Below are 19,841 nucleotides of genomic sequence, written 5' to 3' on the forward strand. Positions count from 1 at the left end.
TGTCACCCATCTCAGGTCCAGCAGTTACCGCAAGTCCCTGTACAACACGTCTATCCTGGGCAGGTCCAGTATGTGGAGGGAGGAGACGCCACCTACACAACAAGCACCATGTAAGTGCCACGTCCTACACGACCTGCTAGACATTGGGAATAACCACGTCTTGCTCATTTCCACATTCATGTTCTTGTAGACGCTCGGGATCCTTCCCCTATACAGAGACGCCTCTATACAGCCAGGCCACGGGATCCACGTACTATGAATCTCAGAGTTCCACGGGCCAGGTCAGCTCCCCTACATCATCCCCCGCCGTGGCCAACAGTCCCTCAGTCCCCATGTATGTATCCGGAGGACAGATCCTTGCCAACACCACCCCGCCAGGGGCTTCTGGAGGAGCCAGTGGAGGGTCAGGATCTGGGACCTATGTCATACAGGGTGGATTTATCATGGGAAATGCCGCTCAGTCCTACTCTCACACCACACGTGCCTCCCCTGCCACGGTAAGACACTCGGTCGGGCGCTGATTAGGCTCGTGGCCCCTGTATGTCACCGCCACCTACATTGTTCTGTCTTTACGGCCAGGTGCAGTGGCTGCTGGACAATTACGAGACCGCGGAAGGGGTGAGTCTCCCCCGGAGCACCCTGTACTGCCACTATCTGCTGCACTGTCAGGACCAGAAACTGGAGCCGGTGAATGCCGCCTCATTTGGGAAACTCATCCGCTCCGTCTTTATGGGGCTCCGCACCCGGAGGCTGGGGACCAGGTACAGAGTTATCGTTCTGTATTATTCAGATATTAAAAAATCAAAGACAATGGGTGAGAGGGGAACAAATGGACTCCTCCGTATGTGCGTCACATTGCACGATCCTACACGCAGAACATCGCAACGGGCTGTGTGGTCACCGACCGGTCAGAGCGCCTCTACCGAACCCCGACCACCACAAACACTGCCTACAACGGGCACGTGATCATGGAGTGAGGGAAGACCGTAACCTCTGTGCGCATTTTTATCTTTTTTAACAGAGGAAACTCCAAGTATCATTATTACGGTCTCCGAATTAAAGCCAGCTCCCCCCTCCTGCGCCTAATGGAGGATCAGCAGCACCTTGCCATGAGACAACAGCCCTTCTCTCAGAAGCAGAGGTACCGTACGCTGACCCCCTACCACGTCTTCTGTTACGTGACCCATCGAGGAGTAGATTGAAGCGTCCACAGGTTCATTCCCTCACTGAGGACTTCTTCACGGTGCAACTTTTTGGAGGCCTCTTTGATGTGTGCCCCGCTGTAATGACCCCCAAACAGTTGTTACCCACCTGGTCATCCTCATCTATCGTACCAAATCATTTGCAGGTTGGGCCTCCCCCATCCCTCATCCCTCGCTTCCTCACCACCTTCTGTCTCTTCCAGGATGAAACCGATCCAGAAGCTGGAGGGAATAAGTAACGGGGTCGGAGGTGTCCAGCAGGCGGCCTCTGGCCTTTCTGACATCAGCTCCCAGGTTCAGCAATACCAGCAGTTCCTGGGTAGGTCCCAATCACCATTACCATGTCCTTTACATGTCCGTGCACCGATCGACGGCGTGAATATTTTTATTGCTCCAATGCATCTTAAAGGGAACCCGTCACCAGATTTTGGACTTCTAAACTAACACTAGCACCTTACGCAGCGCCTGTGTTGCATTCTATAAAGGTGCACGTTACCCCCTGACCCCCCCCTGTAGCCCCCACAACTACATTTCTAAAATATCCTACCCTGTATAAAAACTGTCCAGTCCGGTCCGATGGGCGTCCTAATCTGCGCCTCCTGTCCCTCCTTTCTCCCTCCTCCTGAGCTGATTGACGTGGATGACTTCTCAGAAGCCATCCAAGAAGGCGGGCAAAATTTCCATATTCCCGGCTCTCGCAGGCACACTTCATTCTGCCCTGTTAGGGGCAGACCCGAAAACATAGGTTCGCCCTGCGCGAATTGGCAAGTTCTCTGCCTAGGCGCGAGATTTTGCCCGGCGATGTGGATGAAGCGAGTGACGTCATCCACATTGCCGGGCAAAATCTCGCTCCTGCGCAGAGAACTCGCCGGTTCGCGCAGGCGCACCTATGTTTTCGGCTCGCGAAGTGTGCCTGCGCAGGCTGGGAATATGTCTGCGCAAGTGCGAGATTTTGCTCGCCTAGGTGGATGGCGTCCAACGCGTCATCTACGTCAATCAGTACAATGGGACGGCGTATGGAGGAACAGGAGTCGCAAATTAGGACGGCCATCGGACCAAACCGGACAATTTACATAAATTGCAGTTGATTTTATAAAGGTAAACCTGGCGTTACCCGGGATAGTAACTGTCTCTCTGTCTGTCTCCCATCTTCGTCTGTCTCTGTCCATCTGTCTGTTTGTCTGTCTCTGTCCATCTGTCTGTCTGTCTCTTTCCATCTGTCTCTGTATTAGTCTCTCTCTATCTATGTGTCTGTCTGTCTCTCTTTATCTCTGTGTCTGTCTGTCTGTCTCTTTCCCTGTCTGTCTCTTTCCCCGTCTGTCTCAGTCTCTTTCCCTGTCTCTTTCCTTATCTTTTTTCTTGTCTCTGTCTCTTTCCCGTCTTTCCCTGTCTCTTTCCCTGTCTCTTTTTTTTTTAAATTCTTTATTTTTAAGTGAAAACCTTCAACATAACATAATACAGTTCTTATGACCAATCAGGCCAATTTGCACTACAATACATATATCATTAACAAGATGCCAAACGGGAAATATATATTTGTATCTTGCTGAATCACGTTCCTTCATATATCTCCTCCCGGGTTCCTGATAAGTCTAGGTTCCACCACATTTTTGCTTTAATACAGATTCACATTAAAACAGATAACGAAGGTGACTCACAAATACATGTAAAACAAGAAAGATAGAAAGGCTAGAGAAGAAAGAGAAGTTATTAGGCAATCAGTGTGAGAAGAATAGAAAAGTAGGAAGAAAAATGGGAGGGGGAGGGGAAGAGAGGGGGGGGAGAGAGGGAGGAAATCGGGGGGGGGGTAGGGAGGGGAGTTCAGCTAAGTGTTGCGGACTGCGGTTCCATCGGTAGCCACATCGCCCCCCACCAGGACGCTATATTCCTCTGAATGTTGGAAGTCCAACCATTCTCGCCAAGTGGACCAGAATTTCTCATATGTATCATGCAGCGAGGAGGTTAAATCCTCCATGTACATGAGGTCATTGACCTTATTGATCCATTGGACCAACGTGGGAGGGGTCGTGCTCCTCCATCTTTCAGGTATGCATACTCTCGCAGCCATAATAAGGAATTTCCTCAAAGAATTCTTATAGGTTTTTTCAGGGACCCCACAGTGATGCAATAGGGCAGCAGCAGGTCCCAGCTCCTCGTCATTGCCAGTAACCTGGCGAATGGTGTCGGACACTCCCTTCCAGAAGGGCCGGATCGCCTCACACCCCCAAAACACATGTAAAATGTTACCCTCTGCTGTGCCACATCTCCAACATGTGGGGTCTACTGTTGGAAACATGACATGTAACCTGGAGGGTACTCTGTACCATCTGGATAACAGTTTATAGCTAGCCTCCTGGAACCTGGAGCTGATGGAAGATGTGTGTGCCAATCTGAAGATCCGTTCCCACTGTATTGGTGTCAGCTGAATACCCAAATCACATTCCCATTGTGAAGCAAACGGGGGAAGTTGTTGGTCAGGGGACGAAGACAAAAGTGAATAAACCACTGAAAGCGAATGTCGTATTGTGCCTGAACCCATACACAATTTTTCAAACTGTGTCTTAGGACGTTGAAAGTGGGTCCTAGCTGGGAGACTACTGAAAAAATGCGTCAATTGTAAGCATCTCCATAGACCCAGTGGGATGGGATCCTGTCTAACCCCCAAACCCTCCACCTGCGGCCAGTTGTCCCGAATCCCAAAGTCTTCCACCCGGTCCACCCCGCCCCGAACCCATGCCTGAAATACTGGGTCTGTTCTACCTGGTTCAAAAGCAGGATGGCTCAAGATCGGTGTCAGGCTCGAGTGTCTGGGTATCAACTCCGATTGCACCTTCCCAGTATTGCAGTATGTCACGGTTGGTCCGATAGTTGGATGTGATTTCAATCTTGCAGGGACCTCAGAGAGTACCCACGGTAATTTGTTGAGGGGTATTGGGGAAAAGGACTGCTCTATCTGTACCCACGCCTTCTGAGACCCGTTCCTGCACCAGTCAATCATTCTAGTAAGATGCCCAGCTAAGTGATATCTTCTTATATCTGGCAACCCAATCCCCCCACCCCCCTTGGTCCTGTGTAAGATAGCTCTTTTTATGCGTGCCGATTTACCTCCCCAAATGAACGAAGACTGAATGGATTCCAGAGATTTGAAGAATCCAGACGGTATTTTGATTGGGAGCGCCTGTAACAGGTAAAGAATTCTGGGTAGGACATTCATTTTATATATCTGGCATCTGCCAAACCAGGAGAATAATAATTTCCCCCATCTGTCACAGTCTTTCCTGATACTAGATAACAGAGATGTTTCCCTGTCTCTTTCCTTGTCTCGGTCTCTTTCCCTGTCTGTGTCTTTCCCAATCTGTATTTTTCCCCGTCTGTCTCTTTCCCCGTCTGTCTCTGTCTCCTTCCCCGTCTGTCTCTGTCTCTTTCCCCGTCTGTCTCTGTCTCTTTCCCCGTCTGTCTCTGTCTCTTTCCCCGTTTGTCTCTGTCTCTTTCCCCGTCTGTCTCTGTCTCTTTCCCCGTCTGTCTCTGTCTCTTTCCCCGTCTGTCTCTGTCTCTTTCCCCGTTTGTCTCTGTCTCTTTCCCCGTTTGTCTCTGTCTCTTTCCCCGTCTGTCTCTGTCTCTTTCCCCGTCTGTCTCTGTCTCTTTCCCCGTCTGTCTCTGTCTCTTTCCCCGTCTGTCTCTGTCTCTTTCCTCGTCTGTCTCTGTCTCTTTCCCTGTCTTTTTCCTTGTCTCTGTCTCCCTGTTTTTGTTTCTTTCCTTGTCTCTTTCCCTGTCTTTTTCCTTGTCTCTGTTTCTTTTCCTGTCTGTCTCTGTCTGTCTCTCTGCTTCTTGTCCTGTCTGCCTGTCTCTTTTCCTGTCTATCTGTGTCTGTCTGTCTCTCTGTCTCTTTTCCTGTCTATCTGTGTCTGTCTGTCTATCTCTCTGTCTCTCTCTGTCTCCCCACTGACACATGTTATTACCTCACATATAAGCTTCTTATACTAACAGTTTATTTTGTTCCTATAGCAACCACTGACAGTTGCTATTAATAGCCTGTAGCTCCCACCTCCATTCAGTTTAATTGCAGTTTTTTTGGAGAGTAACTGTAAAGTGCGGGGTTAAATTTTCCCGTCAAAATATAGTCTATGACGTTCCCTGAGTCACATGGGGCGTCTGTGCAAAATTTCGTGATTGTAAATGCGACAGTGCGGATTCCTTTAGCGGACATACATACATACACACATATATACATACACTCAGCTTTATATATTAGATTTTTGGGGGCTACTGGGGGGTCATGGGATGATGTGCAGGACAGACGTTGCTGAAGGTGCTAGTTTTAGTTTAGAAGGTCAAAATCAGGTGACAGGTTCCCTTTAAAAGAATAAGGCAACTGTGCAAGTAGCCCGTTTTGTTACAAACATTGGTGAACGATGTGACTGAGGGGCCTCGTGCCTGTGTGGGGTCCGTTATCGGGGCCATCACCCACACTTTACTTGCTTCTCCTTACAGATGCCTCTCGGACACTTCCGGAGTTCGGTGACATAGATCTGCAGGGAAAACCACTTCCAGATGGCATCACCGTGGCCATTATCAAGGCCTTTCAGCTGCTGTACCGTGAGCATTGTGAGGTACCCACCCCCCCAATCCAAGTCCTACACCACCGAATAGCTTTACCCTTCACCAACACGTGACCCTTATTCTGTATCGCAGGCCATAGTGGACGTGGTGGTGAATCTCCAGTTCACCTTGGTAGAGACGCTCTGGAAAACCTTCTGGAGGTTCAACCAGACGCAGCACAGTGATAACAGCGTGTGAGTAGCGGAGGCGGCCTCCCCAAAGTCACGGCCTCTCCTCTGGCATCTCTTCTTGGGGGTCTTTCTGTTTCTCTTCTCGTTCTCCTCCACCTACAATCCCAGTTGTCGTTACTTGCACTTAGTTTATTGCCCTCCTTGCTCGTGTTCTTCCTTCCGACCCCCTGTCTTTCTTGAGTCCTGCCGTCACCCATACTTCCACCATTATTTCTGATTTCTGTTCTCCTTATTGTGGTCATTCTCGCCTCTGTCTCCTCTCTCAGAGATGATGAAGCCGAGAAACGTTTGCCCAAGGACAGCCTGGTCCTCTTGTCCAAATATGAGCCGCTGCTGAAATGGTGCCGGGACTGTGACCACCAGCTGTACCAGGGGCTGGTGGAGACGCTTATCCCAGATGTTCTGCGCCCCATCCCTAGTGAGTGATGAAGACCCTGACGGGCCACAATCTGTAGCGTCTGCATCCACCGTACACTGCTAGTCTGCAGCCCACACACGGCAGACGGGCTCCAGCCGTAGTACACACATCCGTGAATTTTCCTCACACCCTGCTGGGCTTAGGATGAAGGTTGCAGACCACAGTAACCTATGGCTTCATCCTTCTCCACGACTAACAATAAATATATACCGTATTTTTCGGTTTATAAGACGGTGGAAAAAAGTGAAAAAAAAATGGGGTCCGTTTTATAATCCGGTGGTGTCTTACCGGAGGGGCCAGCAGTGGTGGTGGAGCAGAGTCACAGGAGGCAGGGGCAGTGGGTGTCCCAGAAACTGTAGGCTGTGCTGGTGCAGCTGTGCTGGGGCAGAGGTGGAGGCTGGGGCTCGGGCAGCTGTGCTGGGGCTGCGGCAGATCCTGGGCCTCAGGCAGTTGTGCTGGGGCGGAGGCTGGGGCTCGAGCAGCTGTGCTGCGGCAGAGGCTGGGCCTCAGGCAGTTGTGCTGGGGCGGAGGCTGGGGCTCGGGCAGCTGTGCTGGGGCGGAGGCTGGGGCTCGGGCAGCTGTGCTGGGGCTCGGGCTGCAGCAGCTGTGAGCAGTGAGAGCTTCAAAGAAATGGTGCCTGGAGTCAGCGCAGATTGAGCTCTCAGCTCAATGGCAAGCCAAGATCTCATCTGCGCAAGCGCCACCTCCGGGCACCATTTTTCTTAAGTCCGCTGCTGGGAGATCAATGGGCCGGAGGCAGGGCGTGCGCAGATGAGAGCTTGAGCTGAGAGCTCCATCTGCGCATGAGCAGACTCCGGGCGGCATTATTTGAAGTCCTCATGTCCGCTCCGCAGCACCAGTCCAGCTGTCGGAGACCCCGCACAGCTGCCCCAGCACAGCCGCCGCAGACCCCGCACAGCCGCCCCAGCACCAGCCGCCGCAGACCCCGCACAGCCGCCCCAGCACCAGCCGCCGCAGACCCCGCACAGCTGCCCCAGCACCAGCCGCCGGAGACCCCGCACAGCCGTCCCAGCACCAGCCGCCGGAGACCCCGCACAGCCGCCCCAGCACCAGCTGCCGGAGACCCCTCACAGCCGCACCAGCCGCCACAGATCCTGCACAGCAGACCCCGCACAGTCGCCCGAGCACCCGCAGCACCAGCCGCGAGACCCCGCACAGCCGCACCAGCCCAGCCACCACAGCCCCTGCCTAGTAACTGCAGCCTTCTCCCGGCCTCTTGCGACCCCTCTCCACCATCCCGGTGAGCTACATTCAGATTATAAGACGCACCCCACACTTTCCTCCCGAATTTTTGGGAGGAAAAGCGAGTCTTATAATACGAAAAATACGGTAATTATTTTCTTATAAAATGTCAGAGCTGAATTTCATTATTCCCAGCGTCTTATCACTTCTGTGATGTGTGGAAAGACCAGCAGCTGCCACTCACCCTGGCACCGCTTATCTTTAGGAAGTGGAATCCCGGAGCCCCTCGGATGTCGCCCCTGCAGCCGCATCCCCCTCACCCCAGTCTGATATTCGCTATATCACACTGGGCTCCCGGATGGCAAGGAAGGTGCCACGTCCCAGTGATTAGTGTCATATAGTCGTGTACTACTTTAACCCTTTCTGTGTCTTCCTCAGGTGCTCTGACACAAGCCATTCGTAACTTTGCCAAGAGCTTGGAGAGTTGGTTGACCAGCGCCATGATGAATATCCCCGAGGAGATGGTGAGAGTTAAGGTGAGAATACGACATTGGTGCTCCCCCCCCCCTAAAAAAAAAATAGTCCTCCTATCTGGTATCATAGATGCTCAGATTTGTCCCCTCTCTTCTGCCACGTTAGGTTGGGGCGGCAAGTGCCTTTGCCCAGACTTTGCGCCGCTATACATCACTAAATCACCTGGCTCAGGCGGCCCGGGCAGTGCTGCAGAACACGGCCCAGATCAACCAGATGCTCAGTGACCTCAACCGGGTAGATTTCACCAATGTGCAGGTAAGCGAGGTGCCTTTCATGGTCACATTTTCTTTTTTTTGCTTGTAAAGAGGTTGTGAGTCCCGCAAACTTCGGCGTCGTGAGAGATGCAGCACCGGTGACATCATCATCATCGACAGACAATGTGGAGATGTAACGTCATCTCTGTCACTCATCACGACATGTATAATCTCTAAGTATGGAAAGGTTACTTGTATCAACCAAATAAAAAGCGAGGAATGTGATTGGTTGCAGGAGCAGGCCTCGTGGGTGTGCCGCTGTGCCGACCGGGTGGTCCAGCGCCTGGAGCAGGACTTTAAGCTGACGCTTCAGCAGCAGAGCTCCCTGGAGCAGTGGGCGGTGTGGCTGGACGGAGTCGTCTCCCAGGTGCTGAAGCCTTACCAGGGCAATCCCGGATTCTCGAAAGCTGCAAAACTGTTTCTACTAAAGTGGTCCTTCTACAGGTGGGATACGGATCCTGAGTGCCCGGCAGCTTGCAGGGCGGCACTGATTATGACACATGGTTTTCTGTCCTCCTCAGCTCTATGGTGATTCGGGATCTCACCCTGCGCAGTGCCGCCAGCTTTGGCTCCTTCCATCTGATTCGCCTCCTCTATGACGAGTACATGTACTACTTAATAGAGCATCGCGTGGCTCAGGCCCGAGGAGAGACACCTATTGCTGTCATGGGGGAGGTGAGTTATAGGCTGTGTTCTTGGAAGGTGGCGAGTTATAGGCTGTGTTCTTGGGAGGTGGCGAGTTATAGGCTGTGCTCTTGGGAGGTGGCGAGTTATAGGCTGTGCTCTTGGGAGGTGGCGAGTTATAGGCTGTGCTCTTGGGAGGTGGCGAGTTATAGGCTGTGTTCTCGGGAGGTGGCGAGTTATAGGCTGTGCTCTTGGAAGGTGGCGAGTTATAGACTGTGCTCTTGGGGGGTGGCGAGTTATAGACTGTGCTCTTGGGAGGTGGCGAGTTATAGGCTGTGTTCTTGGGGGGTGGCGAGTTATAGGCTGTGCTCTTGGGAGGTGGCGAGTTATAGGCTGTGTTCTTGGGGGGTGGCGAGTTATAGACTGTGCTCTTGGGAGGTGGTGAGTTATAGGCTGTGTTCTTGGGAGGTGGCGAGTTATAGGCTGTGTTCCTGGGAGGTGATTTATAGGCTGTGTTCTTGGGAGGTGGCAAATTATAGGCTGTGTTCCTGGGAGATGACTTATAGGCTGTGTTCTTGGGGGGTGGCGAGTTATAGGCTGTGTTCTTGGGAGGTGGCGAGTTATAGGCAGTGTTCTTGGGAGGTGGCGAGTTATAGGCAGTGTTCTTGGGGGGTGGTGAGTTATAGGCTGTGCTCTTGGGAGGTGGCGAGTTATAGGCTGTGCTCTTCGGAGGTGGTGAGGCATAGGCTGTATTCCTGGAAGGCGAGTTATAGATTGTGTTCTTGGGAGGCGAGCTATAGGCTGTATTCTTAGCAAGCGGTTTATAGATTGTATTCTTGGGGAGGTGGCGAGTTATAGGCTGTGTTCCTGGGAGATGGTAAGTTATAGGCTGTGTTCCTGGGAGGTGACTTATAGGCTGTGTTCTTGGGGGGTGACGAGTTATAGGCTGTGTTCTTGGGAGGTGGCGAGTTATAGACTGTGCTCTTGGGAGGTGGGTGGCAAGTTATAGGCTGTTTTTCTGGCGGTGTCCTTGGGAGGTGGTGAGTTATAGGTTGTGTTCTTTCTTCCAAGCCTTGTACATACAGACTTCAGCAATGTTCGCAGATGGTGGGGAGCACATGACCACTATATGGCCGCCTCAAGTCTGTTATCATTTATCCTCAGAGCTGTAATCTTAATTTATAAAGGTCCGGGCAACTTTTTTTCCTTTTTCCCGATAGGGCTAAGGTGAAGGATGATGGAAAAAAAAAAACATTACCGAATTCCTAAGTTCCCAAAAAAAGGACAACAAAGCTCAATAATCCTTTCCTAATAGGAGATTAAAGGGACAAACAGGAAGTGGAATTGTAATAACATTACACATAAGGGTCAGGAGCGAACACCAATCAGGTTCCTTAATTTAATGGAGTTATCCAGGATTAGAAAAACATTGCTGCTTTTTTCCAAAAACTGCGCTACCCCTGTGTACAGGTGGTGTTTGGTATTGTAGCTCGGCCTCTTTTAAATGTACTTTAACAACATAGATCTTATCAGAAAGACCAGCTTCCTTCCTCACTTATCAGACAATTCTTCCTCTTCACTGTCTCCTGAACTCACCGACCACTTTGCAAAAACAGCTCGAATCTGTCAAGAAGTACAGCGCACTATGGTGTCACGTGACACTGCCCATTATATTCTATGGCAAGGAGTAGGTGGAGGATTGAGAAAATGGGCAGAGATATTGTGCTGAGCTTTCTAACAAGTCTTTCACCTCACCTCAGAGCTGGACTCACAGCCACACAGCTCAGTACAGCAGTATATTGTCCTCCATGCTGCTGCTTCTGTCTCAGTGTTCGTGTCTAACATAGGGGTTGACTACTTTTATTTTTTGATGGACGAGATTTTTACAGATTCGGCGATACTAAATATATACACTACTCACAAAAGTTAGGGATGTTTGACTTTCGGGTGAAATTTGAGGATAATCCTAAAATGCCTTTCAGGTGAACTTAATGTGACCTCTAAACTTTTGGATGCTTATGTCCGACTGTTCAATGTTTCAGGACTTTTTGCACAATTTGCTGTTCTCTAACAAGGAGCCTAATGGCAAAATTGACAGCAGGTGTTGATTCATGAATCGCCCAATGCATTTTGGGGTTCAATTACAATTGGAATAAACCGCCCTCCTCATCATCATGCTGTTTACATTTTGACCTAATGAGACCAAGATGTCGCCTAACAATTGATCAGCAGGACTGAGGCTTCAAGCAGGATGTTCTCAGATGCAAGTGACCACTGAGCTCAGAGTGTCACCAGCAGGTTGTACAGAGACACAGAGAGACTGGAAGAGTCACAGAAAGGCAGAGAGGTGGATGTCCTTTGGACACATCCCACACTGATAACCGCTTCATTGTGAGCAATGTCCTTCAGAACTGGATGATGAATGCCGCACAACTCCAGGCACATTTAAGGGAAGTGCGAGATACCCAAGTGTCACGTCAGACCATTCATACCGGTTTATATCAATGTGGTCTGCGTGCTAAAGACCTGCAAGGCAACTGACCGCACCACCAGGCACAGGTGTCATCTATAGTGGACGAGGGACCAGTAGCCTCAGTGCTATTCACTGATGACAGTCGATTCACGCTGAACAGAAATGATGGCTGACAATGATGTTTGGTACATGAGAGAGCTATGCATCAGCCACTGCTGTCTCCAGATGAGCCTTTGGTGGTGTTACAGAGTGGGCTGGTGTGTCTAGTCACAACAGAACGGCCATAAACTGTGTGATTGGTACAGGGACAGCATCTACTACTGAAATAACATCTATAATCCAGTCTTTGCATGAACAACACCGGCCTAATGTCATCTTCATGGAGGACAATGCTCCAGCTCATCAAGATCACATTAGGGAACGGCTGCTGGAGACTGGGGGATCTCAAATGGAGCTTCCTGCACTTTCTCAAGACCTGAATCCCATAGAAAACCTATGGGAGCAACTGAGTCGCCGTGTAGATGCCATAACTCTGCACCCCAGAACCTCAATGACCTGAGGGCCGCCCTTCAAGAAGAGTAGGATGGCCAACCGAACCGCCTAAATGGCTCTGGTCGCTGCTACCGTGTTTCCCCGAAAGTAAGGCCCTGTCTTACATTAATTTTACCCCCAAAAGTCCCACCCTGCCTTACTTTCGGGGGAGGCCTTACCATTGGAAAAAAAATGACAATCCTCCCCCCTGCAGCCTCCCCATTGTTTGAGATCCGGCATCCACCCCTTCCTCCCCCCTGCAGCCTCCCCATTGTTTGAGATCCGGCATCCACCCCTTCCTACCCCCTGCAGCCTCCCCATTGTTTGAGATCCGGCATCCACCCCTTCCTCCCCCCTGTAGCCTCCCCATTGTTTGAGATCCGGCATCCACCCCTTCCTCCTTCCTCCCCCCTGCAGCCTCCCCATTGTTTGAGATCCGGCATCCACCCCTTCCTCCCCCCTGCAGCCTCCCCATTGTTTGAGATCCGGCATCCACCCCATCCTCCCCCCTGCAGCCTCCCCATACAGTGGTTCTGCCCCCCACTCTGCCACCACACACACTGACACATACGGTACCGGTACAGCCCCACACGGCACCCACACACATATCGTACCGGTACCGTACACACACACACACACACACACACACACTGACACATACAGCCCCATACGGCACCCATACACATACCGTACACACACACACACACACAGAGTTTCGGAACTTACCGAAATCGGAGCGAGCCTGCAGGCGGTGACGTCGCGGCTGATTTCGGCCAATCAGCTGCGAGCCGGCTGACTGGCCAATCGCAGCTCGAGCTGAGGGCCAATCAGCTGCGAGCCGGCTGACTGGCCAATCGCAGCTCGAGCTGAGGGCCAATCAGCTGCGAGCCGGCTGACTGGCCAATCGCAGCTCGAGCTGAGGGCCAATCAGCTGCGAGCCGGCTGACTGGCCAATCACAGCTCGAGCTGATGGCCAGCAGGGAGCCTTGCGGGGGCCATTCACCGGAGGCGGACCACGGGTGGCACGAGACTGGAGAAGGCCTGGATGGAGCGAGGGAACAGCGGCAGCGGTAAGTTCCTGTACTTTCCCCAGGGACCCCCACCCATATGCGGCCTTACATTACGCCGCGACCACCACCCATAGGCGGCCTTACATTCCCCGGCCCCCCCCCGCTACCCTGCCTTACAATCGGGGGGTGCCCTACATTGGCGGACCCCCCCGAAACCCCCACCCTGCCTTACTTTCGGGGGGGTCCTACTTTCGGGGAAACACGGTATTAGCGACTCATGCTGGCTATGTAACACAGCCGGTAACTCCACGTGCAGAGGAGACTCCGCTCCTGAGCCTTCACCACACATGCGGACCCCTGGTACATCCAATTGCACTAAGGGGTTAATATTTCCTCCATAGCACTGAAACCTCACCCTCAGCAAATGTCTTACTATAATCTCTTGTTTTACAGTTTGCCAATGCCGGGAGCTCATCGCACCCTATGGATCAAGACAAGGGTAGGTATTGGGCCAAAATATAGCGCCCTTCGTCTGACAGCCCCCTTTTTAAGTGAATGGCAATTTGCAGTTCAGTCTTTTTTCTTCCCGTGGTGTCAGACAATGTTGACGTTCTCATATTACAATCCTGTAGATGAAGAAGAGGAGGAGGAGGATGAGAGCGATGAGGACATCACTCACAAGCTGCCCCTTCACTCCAACGACTCTTCCAACGTCCTTGGCTCCGATTCACTCGAACCACCCAGCAAGTTGGCCCGAACCGATGACCAGGGCATCTTTGCCCAAGTTGCCCCCAACACCTAATTAACCACGGACTGGCCAATGATGCTGCATAAACCCAACGCATGGCAGTATGGATGGGACCGACCCAAGGGGTCAGCTCGAAAATCGCCCCAACAATGCACTAAGTATGAGTTCAGTACTGACCAAGAAGGGCTCGCGTCAGTCTTACACCATCCGTGTACATGGATTCATACAACGCTCCACTGCCGTGTGCGGCCACCATTGTGAATACCACTCCCAGAGGCTAACGCACCCCCGTGCGTGTCTACATGTATATACATAATCTATATGAGAGACCCTCCAGTGCCAGTCGGACCACTCTCAGTGCCATGACCGTACATATAGGAGCTATATATGCAGCAATCTATCCCGTACGCTGCCAAAATGTAGGTAATTTGCCGGCCAAATTCAAATGGTTATCTATAAATCAGCCTATGGAGCTTTTAAAGGTGTTGGGAACTACAAAACCCAGCATGCCTGTCCACTGGGCACTGTAGTTCCACAGCAGCTACAGGGTGCCTACCTCTGGTGTTAATCTCTAACGTGATCTGATTCTACTGCCTTAAAACTGACCAGCCCCTCGCTCCCTCCCCAGCCTCCAATCCTGCTCCTCGCTCCCTCCCCAGCCTCCAATCCTGCTCCTCGCTCCCTCCCCAGCCTCCAATCCTGCTCCTCGCTCCCTCCCCAGCCTCCAATCCTGCTCCTCGGCCCCTCCCCAGCCCCCGCTTCCTGCTCCTCGCTCCTTCCTCCCCGCGCCTCGCTCTCTTCACCCCATTTCTCGCTCCTTCCTCCCCGGCTCAGCAATTCTTCTCTCCTCCTCAGCCCTTGCTCCTTCCTCACCTCAGTCTCGCATCCCCAGTTCCTGCTTCCTCCTACATGGTATCCTCCTCCACAGGCCTCGCTCTCTTTGCCCCATTCCTCGCTCCTTCCTCCCCGGCCCAGCCATTGCCCTCTCCTCCTCAGAACTCACTCCTTTCTCCCAATCTCACTCTCGCCTCCCCATCCCCCACTTTCAGCTCCTCGGCCCCTTGCTCCTTCCTCCCTGGGCCTCGCTTTCTTAACCCCGTATCTTGCTCCATCCTCCCCTGTCCTCGCTCCTTCCTTTCCAGCCCAGCCATTGCTCTCTCTCTCCACCTCAGCCCTCGCTCCTTTCCGTCCTTCACATTCCCAGCCCTTGCTCCTGCCTCCCCAGACTCCACTTCCTCCTCCCAAGTATCTACCTTCTCTGTCCTCGCTCCTTCCTCCCTGTCCCAGCCCTCACTGTCTTCTCTTCAGTCCTCCTTCCTCCCTGTCCCTCACTCGCTCAATCCTAGTTCCGCTTCCTGCTCCCCAGCCCCTCGTGCCATCCTCCCCATCCCAGCCCTTACTCCATCCTCCCCAAGACTCACTTTCGCCTCCCTGGTCCCCGCTTTCTTCTCCCGACCCAGCATTCCCAACCCTTTCTCCTGCCTCCCTGGTCCCCATCTTCCTCCTCCCCAGCCTCTACCTTCTCTGACCTCGCATATTCCTTCCCAGCCCCAGCTCCTTTCCCCCGTCCCTCACTCTCTCCTCCTGGGTCCCCACTTCCTCCTCGGCCCCCCGCCTTTTCAGCCCTTGCTCCAGCCTCCCCGACACTCGCTCCCCGGTTCTTATTTCAACCTCCCCAGCCCTCGCTCCTTCTCTATTCCTCACGCTCTCCTCCCCGGCAATTGTTTCCCGTCCCTCGTTCCAGCCTCCCCAGTCTGCACTCCCACCCATTACCGATGCTGAATATCGTGCTCTTGTTTCAGTGGGATGCCAGCGTGCTCCGCCCCACACCATGGCCTTACACGTCTCTTGTCCAATCATTACCTGTGTGATCCGCCCACCTGTACGAGGGAGAGGAGGCATTGTATTTTGTATAAGCGATATATATATATACATACATACATATATATATACACATTATCTATTAGTTTTGTGTTGATAATGCGGGAAGGGGAAGATGGACGAGGGGAGGAGTGCGAACCACCGCAAGCAAAACATTTTCTAACATTTTGTAGTATTTCTAAAATACACAATAAATTTTTTTTTTGCTGTGTTCTTAACATTAGCGCGGTTAATGATGGGGTATAAGCAGAGTCCCAGATCATTGGCCTCAACATTGATCAGTGGCTGCAGGACAGGAGCTTGAGAGCAGCCGCTTACCTTACGGCATCCGAGGCTCATTTCAATTAGCCGGCGCGGCGTGACATCATGTGCGTCACAACACATCGATGACATCACAGCACGCCGACCAACCAAAAGAAGAGCCACAAGTGCGGCCTGGTAAGAGGCGGATGCCCAACCATCAGATTTTATTACCGCAGACATGATTTGGATTCAACTCCAGCCTCTCACTTGTCATTTCACTAACAAAAGAGGGTAAAGAGACTGGTCCAAAATACAGGAAGCTATGGTGCTGTGCAAATTAATTGGGACAAAGCATTTTTTAAGTAAAATGGTAAGTTGGTTACCAGTCAGTGATTCAAACCAGTTGTAACTGCTTTGAACAGGTGTGAGTGTACAACCTTGAGTAACAAAATGTGGTTTGGCTGGTTTTAGTCAGAAAATAACAGCCAGCTGCCCCCTCAGCTTCAGTTGAGAGCTTGTTTCTGTGACGAGTGGTTTTAGTGTAGTTTTTCTCCCAGTGTGGTTCGTGCCTGAAAAAATGGATGTTGCTCCACGAAAGAGGTGTAGAATTATTACTCTTAATGAACATACAAGTCTGACTGTAAGAGAAATCGCTTCCACCATTGGTATTAGAAAATCTACTATTTCAAGAATAATTTGCGCACACAATGAAACTGGATCGTTTTCTCAAAAACGAAAAGGCAAATGTGGAAGAAGAAGGGAATTTTGTTTACTTACCGTAAATTCCTTTTCTTCTAGCTCCTATTGGGAGACCCAGACAATTGGGTGTATAGCTTCTGCCTCCGGAGGCCACACAAAGTATTACACTTTAAAAAGTGTAACCCCTCCCCTCTGCCTATACACCCTCCCGTGGATCACGGGCTCCTCAGTTTTGGTGCAAAAGCAGGAAGGAGGAACTTATAAATTGGTCTAGGGTAAATTCAATCCGAAGGATGGTCGGAGAACTGAAGACCATGAACCAAAAGAACAATTCAACATGAACAACATGTGTACACAAAAGAACAACCAGCCCGAAGGGCACAGGGGCGGGTGCTGGGTCTCCCAATAGGAGCTAGAAGAAAAGGAATTTACGGTAAGTAAACAAAATTCCCTTCTTCTTTGTCGCTCCATTGGGAGACCCAGACAATTGGGACGTCCAAGAGCAGTCCCTGGGTGGGTAAAAGAATACCTCAATAAAAAGAGCCGAAACGGCCCCCTCTTACAGGTGGGCAACCGTCGCCTGAAGGACTCGCCTACCTAGACTGGCGTCTGCCGAAGCATAGGTATGCACTTGATAGTGTTTCGTGAAAGTGTGCAGACTAGACCACGTAGCTGCCTGACACACCTGCTGAGCCGTAGCCCGGTGCCGCAATGCCCAGGACGCACCCACGGCTCTGGTAGAATGGGCTTTCAGCCCTGAAGGAAGCGGAAGCCCAGAAGAACGGTAGGCTTCGAGAATCGGTTCCTTGATCCACCGAGCCAAGGTTGATTTGGAAGCCTGCGAACCCTTACGCTGGCCAGCGACAAGGACAAAGAGCGCATCTGAACGACGCAGAGGCGCCGTGCGAGACACGTAGAGCCGGAGTGCTCTCACCAGATCCAACGAATGCAAATCCTTTTCACATTGGTGAATTGGATTAGGGCAAAATGAAGGCAAGGAGATATCCTGATTGAGATGAAAAGGAGATACCACCTTAGGGAGAAATTCCGGGAACGGACGCAGAACCACCTTATCCTGGTGAAACACCAGGAAGGGGGCTTTGCATGACAGCGCTGCAAGCTCAGACACTCTCCGGAGTGATGTAACTGCCACTAGAAAGGCCACCTTCTGCGAAAGACGTGATAAAGAGACATCCCGCAGCGGCTCGAAAGGTGGTTTCTGAAGAGCCGTAAGCACCCTGTTAAGATCCCAGGGTTCTAGCGGACGCTTGTAAGGTGGGACTATATGGCAAACTCCCTGCCGGAACGTGCGGACCTGCGGAAGCCTGGCTAGGCGCTTTTGAAAAAATACGGAGAGCGCCGATACTTGGCCCTTGAGAGAGCCGAGTGACAAACCCTTGTCCATTCCGGATTGAAGGAATGAAAGAAAAGTGGGTAAGGCAAACGGCCATGGAGGAAAACCGTTATCAAAGCACCAGGATAAGAAGATTCGCCAAGACCTGTAATAGATCTTGGCGGACGTTGGCTTCCTGGCCTGTCTCATGGTGGCAATAACATCCTGAGATAACCCTGAAGACGCTAGGAGCCAGGACTCAATGGCCACACAGTCAGGTTGAGGGCCACAGAATTCAGATGGAAAAATGGGCCTTGCGACAGCAAGTCTGGGCGGTCTGGGAGCGCCCACGGTTGACCCACCGTGAGATGCCACAGATCCGGGTACTACGACCGCCTCGGCCAGTCTGGAGCGACGAGAATGGCGCGACGGCAGTCGGACCTGATCTTGCGTAACACTCTGGGCAGCATCGCCAGAGGAGGAAACACATAAGGCAGTCGAAACTGCGACCAATCCTGAACTAACACGTCCGCCGCCAGAGCTCTGTGATCCTGAGACCGTGCCATGAATGCCGGGACTTTGTTGTTGTGCCGTGACGCCATGAGATCGACGTCCGGCGTTCCCCAGCGGCGACAGATCTCTCGAAACACTTCTGGGTGCAGAGACCATTCCCCCGCATCCATGCCCTGACGACTGAGAAAATCTGCTTCCCAGTTTTCTACGCTCGGGATGTGAACTGCGGAGATGGTGGAGGCTGTGGCTTCCACCCACTGCAGAATCCGCCGGACTTCCTGGAAGGCTTGACGACTGCGAGTGCCGCCTTGGTGGTTGATGTATGCGACGGCAGTGGCGTTGTCCGACTGGATACGGATCTGCCTGCCCTCCAGCCACCGATGAAAAGCCAATAGGGCTAGATACACTGCCCTTATCTCCAGAAATTCTGAGGAGGGAAAAGGCGCAAGAAATAGGGTCTTACCCGGTATATGGGTTTAGGCGAAAAAAGAGAAATGAATACACTCACCTGATCAGGTTGTGCCAGTCACAACCCCTGTGCAGACATATGTGAGTGCTGGAGTGGTTGAGCAGCGGCCCCGTTGGAGAGAGAGCTATAAATGTTCAGAGTAAAAAAGACGGGTTTTTTTACCGCGCTATAAACCACAAAGGGTGTTATAAAAATGAAAATTCTTTTATTGAAACATTCCTACGCGTTTCAGAGGCATGCACGCCTCCTTCTTCAGGGAAAAATGTCATACAGATTGTAAGAAATACAAGGGTTTATATAGGAGTATCCAGGAGAAGTCACGTTTTTCTCCGGGAGCGTGACTTCTCCTGGATACTCCTATATAAACCCTTGTATTTCTTACAATCTGTATGACATTTTTCCCTGAAGAAGGAGGCGTGCATGCCTCTGAAACGCGTAGGAATGTTTCAATAAAAGAATTTTCATTTTTATAACACCCTTTGTGGTTTATAGCGCGGTAAAAAACCCGTCTTTTTTACTCTGAACATTTATAGCTTATCTCCAGAACATTGATCTGAAGGGAAGACTCTATCGGAGTCCAGGTTCCCTGAGCCCTGTGGTGGAGAAAAACCGCTCCCCACCCTGACAGGCTCGCGTCCGTGGTGACCACAGCCCAGGTTGGGGGTAGGAAGGATTTTCCCTGCGATAGAGAATTGGGAAGGAGCCACCACTGAAGTGACGTCTTGGTTGCAAGGGAAAGAGAGACGTTCCTGTCGAGGGAAGCCGACCTCCTGTCCCATTTGCGGAGAATGTCCCATTGGAGTGGCCGTAGATGGAATTGCGCGAACGGCACTGCCTCCATCGCTGCCACCATTTTCCCCAGGAAGTGCATGAGGCGCCTTAAGGGGTGTGACTGACTCCGAAGAAGTGATTGCAC

The 19,841-nt window shown here is 51.7% G+C and overlaps 1 protein-coding gene across 4 annotated transcripts in view; it reads left to right on the forward strand.

Moving 5' to 3' along the window:
• Positions 1 to 14,373, forward strand: part of RFX1 (regulatory factor X1) — a 34,888-nt gene extending 20,515 nt beyond the window's left edge. For all 4 annotated transcript variants that reach the window (XM_075346643.1, XM_075346645.1, XM_075346644.1 and 1 more), the window contains 14 exons: positions 16 to 110; positions 191 to 497; positions 580 to 761; positions 1,022 to 1,141; positions 1,406 to 1,521; positions 5,694 to 5,812; positions 5,895 to 5,995; positions 6,259 to 6,410; positions 8,052 to 8,149; positions 8,253 to 8,402; positions 8,637 to 8,845; positions 8,923 to 9,076; positions 13,493 to 13,538; positions 13,672 to 14,373. In XM_075346643.1, the coding sequence (XP_075202758.1) occupies positions 16 to 110; positions 191 to 497; positions 580 to 761; positions 1,022 to 1,141; positions 1,406 to 1,521; positions 5,694 to 5,812; positions 5,895 to 5,995; positions 6,259 to 6,410; positions 8,052 to 8,149; positions 8,253 to 8,402; positions 8,637 to 8,845; positions 8,923 to 9,076; positions 13,493 to 13,538; positions 13,672 to 13,841 (2,019 nt within the window). In that variant the 3' untranslated portion in view covers positions 13,842 to 14,373. The remainder of the gene's footprint in view (positions 1 to 15; positions 111 to 190; positions 498 to 579; positions 762 to 1,021; positions 1,142 to 1,405; positions 1,522 to 5,693; positions 5,813 to 5,894; positions 5,996 to 6,258; positions 6,411 to 8,051; positions 8,150 to 8,252; positions 8,403 to 8,636; positions 8,846 to 8,922; positions 9,077 to 13,492; positions 13,539 to 13,671) is intronic.
• Positions 14,374 to 19,841: the final 5,468 nt, after the last annotated feature.

This window comes from Anomaloglossus baeobatrachus, chromosome 4, assembly GCF_048569485.1.
Source record: "Anomaloglossus baeobatrachus isolate aAnoBae1 chromosome 4, aAnoBae1.hap1, whole genome shotgun sequence".
NCBI classification, from domain to species: Eukaryota; Metazoa; Chordata; class Amphibia; order Anura; family Aromobatidae; genus Anomaloglossus; species Anomaloglossus baeobatrachus.